Source organism: Coccinella septempunctata, chromosome 7 (genome assembly GCF_907165205.1).
Source record: "Coccinella septempunctata chromosome 7, icCocSept1.1, whole genome shotgun sequence".
In the NCBI taxonomy this organism is placed as follows: Eukaryota; Metazoa; Arthropoda; class Insecta; order Coleoptera; family Coccinellidae; genus Coccinella; species Coccinella septempunctata.
In genome coordinates this window covers 32,835,886-32,846,678 of record NC_058195.1, presented here as the reverse complement: position 1 = coordinate 32,846,678, position 10,793 = coordinate 32,835,886, and the positions used below count along the sequence as shown (strand labels likewise).

Below are 10,793 nucleotides of genomic sequence, written 5' to 3'. Positions count from 1 at the left end.
GAAAATCATATATAATAGTATTGTAAGTATTTTATAGGTGGTTTATTGTTATTTTACCTTTTATACACATCATATTTTGTTGACTTGTATATATAATACAAAATTTTTTATCTAATTTTAACGTCGGTTTTAGAAATTTTTTAATTATTTTTGTAATACTGTTAGTCCATTTGTTAAATTATTGTCCTCTTAATTTCGCCTGCAAATTTCTTATTTCGGTTGAGTCATAACACGAAGCTCTCTGTTATTTTTTCTAGTGCACTGAGGATGTTTATAAAAATAAACGAAACGTCGGCCTATACATAATTGGTTTTCTTCATAATTACACCTCAAAACCTGTCATCTCTCTTCTTGGATAATTTTCTTATTATTCAAAAACTATTGAAAGAATATAGGAAAATCAAAGAAATGACAGGTCTGAAAAGGCATAAAGTATCCACCGTACTGAAAAATAAGGAAGGGAAGCTCTTAACAGATATCAACGAACAACTTGCAGAATGGACCAATTACATCAAAACCATTTTTCACGACAATAGACCGGAATTAACTCTTGATTTTGTCGAGAACACAGGACCAGAAATTCTTAAAGAAGAAGTGATTCATGCCATCCAACAGACCAAAAGTGGAAAAGCAAGTGGTCCCGATGAAATTCCCATCGAATTCCTTAAGTTAATTGACAATGACTCCATCGACATCATGGTTGATCTCTTTAACGCTGTATATGCGACGGGCATAATTCCTAAAGAGTGGCTCAAATCTACATTTATAACGCTGCCCAAAAAACCAAATGCCAAATGTTGTTCGGAGTACCGAACAATTTCACTGATGAGCCACACACTTAAAGTTTTATTGCGTATCGTTCACAATAGAATTTATTCAAAAATAGATGTGGAAATAAGTGATAACCAGCTAGGTTTCAGGAAGGGAATGGGTACAAGGGAGGCACTATTTGGATTGAATGTTCTAATGCAGAGATGTCTGGACGTAAATCAGGATATATATGTTTGTTTTATAGACTTTGAAAAAGCATTTGATAGAGTTCAACATGAAAAACTGATAGGGATATTACAAAGAAAGAATATTGATGCTCGAGACATAAGGCTGATAGCAAACCTGTACTGGGGACAAACGGCTAGTGTAAGAGTGGATTGTAGTTTATCTGAAAGTGTAGAGATACAGCGTGGTGTTCGGCAGGGGTGCATTTTGTCTCCTCTCCTTTTCAATATCTACAGTGAAGCAATCTTCGAGGAAGCTCTTGCAGAGGGAGATGAGGGAATAAAAATAAACGGTCAACAACTCAACAACCTTAGATATGCCGACGATACGGTGATAACAACAGACAGCATTGAAGATCTGCAAAATCTGCTACAAAGAATAAATGACTCTTGCACACAATTTGGACTAAACATGAATTTGAAGAAAACGAAGTATATGGTTATCACAAAACAACAAAATATAGACGTAAACTTAACAATTGATAACACTCCAATTGAAAGAGTTCAACACTATAGATATTTAGGTACAATAATAAATGAGAATGCTGAACAGTTGCAAGAAATTAAAACTAGAATTGAGATAGCCAGAAAATCTTTCATCAAACTCAAGAAGTTTCTTTGCAGCAAGGACATTAACTTAAAATTGAGGATGAGAATACTTCGATGCTATGTATTTTCAACTCTGTTGTATGGTGCCGAGGCATGGACATTAAAAACAGCTGAAATAAACAAACTGGTAGCTTTTGAGAGATGGTGCTATCGTCGCATGTTGCGGATTTCGTGGGTCGACAGAGTTACAAATGTCGAAGTGCTGCGTCGTATGAACAAGGAGGAGGAGATTTATAAAACTCTAAAGAGAAGAAAACTAGAATATTTTGCACACATAATAAGAGGTCCCAAATATCAATTGCTGCAGAATATTATGGGAGGAAAAATTCAGGGAAGGCGTTGTCAGGGTAGAAGAAGAACATCATGGTTGAGAAATCTCAGAGAATGGTTTTCAATGACTTCCAACGAACTGTTCCGTGCAGCTGCAAATAAAGTGCGCATAGCTATGTTGGTAGCCAACCTCCGTTAGGAGATGGTACGCGAAGAAGAAGAAGATTGAAAGAATGTTCGAAAAAGGAGGTAGTATCGTACCTATACGAACCCAAATCAACGATAAAAACCATAGGTCACGCTTCATATAAGAAAGTCGTTCGGAAAATTCCACATATAGTAAAATGTGAGGTTCGGAGACATAATTTTCTCATTTTTCAAAAACTATTAAAAGAATTGAGTTGTGGAATTATTGTCTGTGAATTGAATATCAATGAATATGTTAACGCCATGCCGTTAACATATTCATTGATATTGAAAGAATGTTCGAAAAACTTCTCAGGACGTATAGTATCGTACCTGGTGCGTTGAGAACTCGTCGCTTTCGAGCATTCTGGGTCTCACGTGCCAGGAAATACGATCATTGTGTACTTAAACCATCAAGGGTAGCGTGATGGTCTGGAAGTACTTCATGAAAGCCTCCTGAGGACACCCCTATACGACCTGGGGGGGGGGGTCCGGCGATTGTGGGCGTTGGGTATTCGAGCAAACGGATCACACACTCGGAATGGATCTGGGCAGTCGAACAGCCTTCTAAATAGTATTTTTGAAAATTGTGGCGTGAAATTTCCATTTTCCTAATGTGTAGAGTAGTGCATGTTTTTATCGTGTTGGTCCATGAGCCGATGCACTACTCCTAATTGTATTTATTACTTTGTATTTATCATTTTATATTTTGCAATGAAGGCTGCAACGTCCACGAGATGCAAGTCCGTCGTCTATCCGCGGGAGGGCCGGCGTCTGGCTTGCCAGGCGTCGCTCAGGCACTACCTCGTGCCGGTCGCGCAATCCTTCATCTCCATCTGGAGAAGGACGTGGGAAGAACGCCACGAAATGCGCGTCACTTGGTCGCTCTTGGGGCCTGTGCGCGGCTCCTCTTCTCCTTTCTTCCATGGGGTAATCACTTCTTCGGACCCGCCAATTTTTGAGCAGGCCCAGTTGATTCTGGACCCGATCTCGTGCTGCGCAGTCCACGAATTAATGGGCGGCGGGGCCTAGCAACCCTGCCATGCTCGTGCCGTGGACTGGCTTCTGAATCAATGGGCCTTTGGCTTAAACACCTAATCGACTCGTGCTGGGAGCCGGTCCGGAGGTTGGGAGAGTTCCATGGTCATGGGGAGTTGAGGGGTTGTGTGCAGTTTCCTCGAGCGATTTATGTCACAGGCCGGTTGGATGATGACTAGTGATTCGTTCAAAAAAATACAAGAGATGCCCTCTGATAGACGATGTAAATACGCGCGGGTAAACGACTTGAGTAGAATTCACTAACTCAATAAAGACGATGTTAGTACTAGCGGTTAAACGTCGAGATGAGATTTCACTCAATATAGGCGATGTGAATACCCGCGGATAAACGGTTGGAGTAGATTTCACTCACTAAATATAGAAGATTTTGGGCCTGTTCCGATATTGCTGGTTTTACTGGCCCGCAATCGAATAACAATAGAACTCGAATGACTGGGCCAATAGGCATCGTCTCTGAAATACTGACAGTACTTTTCAGAAATATCGGAACAGACGTCTAAATACGCGCGGGTAAACGGCGTGAGTATAATTCACTAACTTAATATAGACGATGTTAATACTAGCGGGTAAACGGCGAGATGAGAATTCACTCAATATAGGCGATGTTAATACACACGGATAACCGGTGTGAGTAGAATTCACTCACTCAATATAAAAGATGTACATACGCGCGGGTAAACGACTTGGGTAGAATTCACTAACTCAATATAGACGATGTTAATACTAGCGGTTAAACGTCGAGATGAGAATTCACTCAATATAGGCGATATGAATACCCGCGGATAAACGGTTGGAGTAGATTTCACTCACTTTATATGGAAGATCTAAATACGCGCGGGTAAACGGCGTGAGTAGAATTCACTCACTTAGTATAGAAAATGTGAATACGAGCGGGTAAACGACTTGAGTAGAATTCACTAACTTAATATAGACGATGTTAATAACAGCGGTTAAACGGCAAGATCAAAATTCACTCAATATAGGCGATGTAAATACACACGAATAACCGGTGGGAGTAGAATTCACTCACTCAATATAAAAGATGTACATACGCACGTGTAAACGGCGTGAGTAGAATTCGCTCACTTAATATAGACGATGTAAATACGCGCGGGTAAACGACTTGAGTAGAATTCACTAACCCAATATAGACGATGTTAATACTAGCGGTTAAACGGAGAGATGATAATTCACTCAATATAGGCGATGTGAATACCCGCGGATAAACGGTTGGAGTAGATTTCACTCACTTAATATAGACGATGTAAATACGCGCGGGTAAACGGCGTGAGTAGTATTTGCTCACTTAATAGAGAAGATGTGAATTCGCGAGGTTAAACGTTGGGAGTAGAATTCACTCACTGTATATAAACGATGTCAATACCCACGGATGAACGGTGGGAGTAGAATTCACTCACTTTTTATAGAAGATGTACATACGCACGGATAAACGGCGTGAGTAGAATTCACTAACTCAATATAGACGATGTTAATACTAGCGGTTAAACAGCTAGATGAGAATTCACTCAATATAGGCGATGTGAATACCTGCGGATAAACGGTTGGAGTAGATTTCACTCACTTAATACAGAAGATCTGAATACGCGCGGGTAAACGGCGTGAGTAGAATTCGCTCACTCAATATAGAAGATGCAATAGACAGAATTAATGCCGAGAGACTGGAGAGCTCTTTCTATGGAGGTGGTACGAAACAGGCAGCTAACAACAGTGCCTCTAATTTTTACATACATTCGCCACCCTCGATGTGGTCAGGGGAAGATTATATATCAGCAGTTAAGCTAAGAACTAACACGCTGCCAACCAGGGGCTTACCATACGGACCTCGAGAAGCGAAAATGTGTCGAGAGGGATGTGGAAGAATAGAATCGCTGTCACTTGTTCTTCAGAAAAGCCCCCTAGGACACACAAAGAGAATAATCCGGCATGACTTCGTGATCAAGAGGTTGGTTCAGGCGGCCCAAAAGCGCGGATGGGTTATTCAGGAGGAGCCACACATACGGGACACTAGAGGAAGACTAAACAAGCCAGATATGATCTGTGTGAAGGATGATGTGGTGGTGGTGGCAGATATTGGAGTGAGTTGGGAATCTCCCAGACTTCTGTCACAGACATATCTTCTGAAGAAGGCGGTTTACGACCAACCGGAGTTTCTGGTGGTGTTAGCAGAGAGGTACGCTGGCAAGACAATACAGGTTCTGCTCATCATAGGTACCAGAGGGTTCTGGTGTCGAGAAAGCAGTTCCCTACTACAGATCCTCTCCATTGACAACAATAGAATGAGAAGGGACCTCGTAACAACAACTTTACGGGGAAGCTAGGGATGTTTGCCACAGGGCGTGGGACTGAATTTTCAATTTTGCTACCTCTGGCAAGATCCACAGAGCGACATCGGTCTTTTGTGCGCGTTGTGTGAGCGTGTGCGGGATATAAGGCCTTTTCTGCTTAGAGTGCGTGGGAGTGGGCTTTCGAGTGCTTAACAAGAATTTAAGCATTATTTAATAATAATAATAATAATAATAATAATAATGTCTTTATTTTCCCAATTCAAACCTCAAGGGGAAGTTCACCTAGTAGGTGCTCTACCACTTAACCCTTGTTATGTGACACAATTTGGAATAAGCATTAAAGAGAGAGAAAAAAAAGTTAAACAACAATACAATTTCAATGAGCAGAATTTACAAAAAAAAAATAAACATAAGAGAGGTGCATCTGGAACAACGAGAGAAAAAAAAAAAAACTGACTCTCGAAAACAATCAGATATATTATGCATACAGAGCCTGAAGGAGATGAGCCCTGATTTCTCTCTTGAATCTTACGAGAGTAAACGTTTTGAACTCATTTGGCACTGCGTTATAAAATTTTACCACATTGTACCTGAAACTCCTCTGGAAGATGGCCGTTCTGTGCTGGGGACAAGAGAGCAGATTCCTATGTCTTACATTCAAATTATGAATATCAGTTCTATACCTCAGTTTGTTGTAAAGATATGGCGGACATTTCTCAATTATAATTTTATGATAAGTACACAAGGCATAATACTCAAAACATTTTTTTATTGGCAACCAGTTCAGCGCCTTTAGCATATGCGAGACATGCTCATATTTTCTAATCCCATATATGAACCTGATGCAGCTATATTGAACACGCTGTATTCGACCTAATGTTTCTTGGTCAAGACAAAAGCTGTAGACAGTTGAACTATAATTAAATTTTGACATGACCAAAATCTCACACAAGACCCTCTTTGTAGTAGTAGGCAAATAAGATCTATGCTGGTAGAGCATCCTCAGGGCCCCATAAGCTCTCCGGATCAAACACATAACATGCTCACGAAATCTCAACGAGCTGTCCACAATCAGGCCCAAGTCTCTTACGTTCTCCTGGAAATTAATGGTATCACCGCGGATCACAGGCCTGAAATTATTCTCAACAAAGTTTTTATTATTTTTAGACCCAAAAATTATAGAGAATGATTTCCTTGCATTCAATATCAAAGAATGTTTTTCCGCTATAAGTGCCAACCGATCTAAATCTTCATTCATTCTAACAGCTGCGGTATCAAAATTATTCATGAGGAAATCAAAAAGAATCTGAAAATCGTCAGCATACATATGAACTCTTCCATGAAGGATACTCTTGGTGAATTGGCTGGTGTACACTATGAAGAGAAGAGGCCCAAGAACCGAGCCCTGGGGAACTCCGCTCTGAACAGATTTAGCGCATGAGATCCTGTCACCCAACTTCACAAACTGCGAACGTCTAGCAAGATAGGAGCTCAGAAGTTTAAGAGCCTCACCTGACACTCCACAAGATTTCAAGATAGCCAAAAGGATATCATGCCGCACAGTATCGAAGGCTCTACTGAAGTCCAGCAAAAATAAAACAGAACATCTGGATTCATCAATGGACTGAAAAATGTCATCAGTCACATCGAGAAGTGCACTGGTTGCACTATAACCCGGACGAAAACCAGACTGAGTCGCAGGCAGAATCCCATTCAGCTCGAGATATTCGGAAAGTTGGACTGCCATTATCTTCTCTAAAATTTTAGATAATCCAGGTAGTATACTGATCGGTCTTAGATCAGAAAGCTCCTTTGGAATACCTTTTTTCGGGATAGGTGTGACACGGGCACATTTCCAAGAAGAGGGGAACTTAGAACTGATGATAATGCTGTTATAAATGTTGACAAGAAATGGAAGAATATGAGGACAGCAAATTTTAACAAACGATATCGAGATATTATCAGAACCTGGCGCACTATTCTTAATTTTTTTTTTTTTTCAATTTCAATAAGAAGGTTCACTGCCTAAATGATTCTGCATGTTTGTGTCAAATCTGTTACGGTTTACATGTTGTTTTATATTATGTTTTGCACACCTACTGTATACAATGCTCATTTATTACTGAATAAAGATCTGTTTAGACGATGTAAATACGCGCGAGTAAACGATTCGACTGAAGTTCACTAACTCAATATAGACGGTATGTTAATACCAGCGGTTAAACGGCGAGATTAGAAGTCACTCAATTTAGGCGATGTTAATACCCACGGATAAACAGTGGGAGTAGATTTCACTTACTTAATATAAAAGATCTAAATACGCGCGGGTAAACGGCGTGAGTAGAATTCACTAACTTAATATGGACGATGTTAATACTAGCGGTTAAACGGCGGGATTAGAATTCACTCAATATAGGCGATGTAAATACACACAGATAACCGGTGGGAGTAGAATTCACTCATTCAATATAAAAGATGTACATACGCACGGGTAAACGGCGGTAGTAGAATTCGCTCACTTAATATAGACGATGTAAATACGCGCGGGTAAACGACTTGAGTAGAATTCACTAACTCAATATAGACGATGTTAATAACAGCGGCTAAACGGCGAGATTAGAACTCACTCAATATGGGCGATGTGAATACCCGCGGATAAACGGTGGGAGTAGATTTCACTCTCTTGGGATTTCTCTAGATCCCAAACTCACAGGGCAACCTTCCCTGTGGGTACGGCGGCAGGGTCCGGTGCCTGCACCACCCGAGAGTTGGAAACGTGTGGTGGGAGCACACGGCTAATAGCCGTCAAGAGAAGGCTCGTTGGGCTGGCTACCCGGCGGGCACATTACCCGGCGCCCCGATCACGCGATCACAGGCCTCGGTGAGAGGGGGGTACGGTTCCGCTTCCCACTCGAAGTTAATGTCAACTCCTCAGGGAACCACTGGTGACGACCCGGCAGATCAGGATTCGAATAACGGACCTCGAACTGATCCTCCCGCAAATCTCGAATTATTTGGCGAATTCGAGGGAGGCAACTTTTTGATTAAAGTTCCATTTCGCGACGCCTCATGTAGTGTCTGTCTCAACACTACACGCGGGAACTTCATGGCGCTTAACATTAATGACGCCATAAGGCATGCTAAGGACTACCACAGGTCACATACCCCCACATTTAAATGTAGGGACTGCCACAAGGGGTATGAGTCCAAGCATGCAGCTCTATGCCACGTGCCGAAATGCACGGGTCCGAAAGTACCACCACCTAATGCAGTCAGGTGTGAACATTGTCAATGGTACTTTAGATGTCGCATGGGGCTTCATGCTTCACAGCACGAGAGAACGGCTCATCCCCAAATAAGAAATGAAGCCAGAGCAAGAACCTCCGGAGTCGATAGGCAGCAGGCTCCGAGCCAGGGAGGCTTCACGGTGGAGGAAGTCAACCTCATGCTGGAATTGGAGCGGAGGTTCTATGGGGACTCTCGTGTTTCCAAAAAGATGGAGGGTTTTTTGAACAGAACCGCTAAGCAGCTAAGGGACAAGCGGGCTCTGTCCTCTTACAAAGCTTTGCGGGATGCGTATCTGCGCGACTATCCGCCGCAGAACGCACCCTCGAGCCACCCTCGTACGGAAAGTGAGGGTAACACTACCGACCAGGAAGGTATCGTTGAGCGATCCGAACCTGCTACCCCTCAGGTACAGGTTCCCGCGATCCAGGTGACTCCAGCACCTGAAGACTTGCCATCTCCATAAACAGCCGCATGGAGAAAGGGGATACTAGAGCATGCTCTGGCTCACGAGATACCTCAAAACGCCACCCCAGGCAAGTCTGCAGAAGCGGTCCAACTTCTGCGGGACGCCCTCCAATTAGCCTCGGAGCCTGACTATGAGTTTTCACAAGCTCAAGTCGACCTCCTCTACCAGAAGGCTACTTCACACTTCCGCCCAACCGAAGGTGAAGCTGGGGGTAAAATCCGTCCCAGAGTTCGGGGCAAGGGACGCAGCAAAAAGCGTTTCTTGTACGCCTGGACTCAAGAACTCTATAAGAAAAATCCAGGTGAGGTGGCCAAATTAGTCCGCCAAGGAGTGGACTGGGTAGAAGGTTACCAGCAGCCTTCTCTAGTGGACGTGAAGGAGCTTCACTCTAAGCTCTGGGGGAAAACACCGCCGTGTGCGGGGTTGCCTGCGGGCAGAAGTGAGGCCCAGATACCAGCCTCACAAGCTCTTTCCCCCTTCACAGTGAGCGAGATTCGGAAACGAATCTCAAGCATGAAACAGTCCACTGCCCCCGGAATTGACGGCATAAGGCGTGCAGCCGCCTTGAGGAAGGGCAACATAGAAGTGCTCCACTTGCTGTACAATCAGTTGCTGCTTACTGGGAAGCTGCCAACAGAGTGGAGTATGAACCGGACCACACTGCTTCCCAAAGAAGGAAAGGACCTCACAAAGGCAGAAAATTATAGACCGATTACAATAGCGTCCTTGTTGAGCAGAGCGTTTTGGTGATGCATAGACCAGAAGATCAGGTCCGTGGCCGGATTCACACCCCGTCAAAAAGGCTTCGTTTCAGAGGCGGGGTGCTTCAATAACATTCACATCCTTATGGAGTTGCTGCGGCATTCCAAGGCTAACTCAAAAAACCTGGTCGTAACGATTATGGACATAACTAAGGCGTTTGACACTGTCCCACATACCATCTTGGGCGAATCGTTACGCAGAAAAGGCCTACCACCAGAAGTTGCGCATCTGGTGGAACAGGCATACAAGGATGTGAAGACAAAAATATCCACAAGAGATGGGATATTCGAGATGCAGATCCAGCGAGGGGTTAGGCAAGGTGACCCCTCAAGCCCATATCAATTTAATGCAGTTTTGGAGCCTTTAATGCTTGAGCTGGAGAGTCAGCCCGGGTATAAAATCTCGAACGATACCCAGATAGCAACGTTGGCTTTCGCAGATGACCTAGTCATCGTCAGCGAAGATGTGCAACAGGCCAACAATCAACTACGCACTGTGGAAGCATACCTAGAGAGGTTAGGTATGAGCATTACTCCATCAAAATGCGTCACCTTCCACATCAAGATGCTTCATAAGACCTGGAGCGTAGTTGACCCCGGGCTGACATTGATGAGTGGGGAGCGGATCCCGTACTGCGGTGCGGGCGGCCGTTTTGTCTACCTCGGTGTTAAAATATCTCCTTGGGCGGGAATACAATTTGAGAGCATAGAGTCCGACCTTGCCTCAACGCTTAGCAGAGTCCGCAAGCTAGCGTTGAAACCACACCAGAAAGTAGACATCATCTCCACCTACCTAGTCCTCCACTACCTGTATCAGATGGGAATGGCAGCACTATCAATAACGCAAATGAGA

At 43.3% G+C, this 10,793-nt stretch overlaps 1 protein-coding gene across 1 annotated transcript; it reads left to right on the top strand.

Moving 5' to 3' along the window:
• The first annotated feature begins 8,057 nt into the window (after positions 1-8,057).
• On the top strand, positions 8,058-9,929 carry LOC123317843. The gene is made up of 3 exons (XM_044904456.1): positions 8,058-8,066; positions 8,124-9,119; positions 9,195-9,929. The coding sequence occupies exons 1-3, from the start codon at positions 8,058-8,060 to the stop codon at positions 9,927-9,929; spliced, it is 1,740 nt and encodes a 579-aa protein (XP_044760391.1).
• The last annotated feature ends 864 nt before the right edge of the window (positions 9,930-10,793 follow it).

What these genes read in the sequence shown, in the direction of transcription:
- LOC123317843 (XM_044904456.1), top strand. An exon ending in CCGAACCTGCTACCCCTCAG is followed by an intron (nt 9,120 to 9,194) that starts GTACAGGTTCCC and finishes GCATGGAGAAAG; the next exon opens with GGGATACTAGAGCATGCTCT.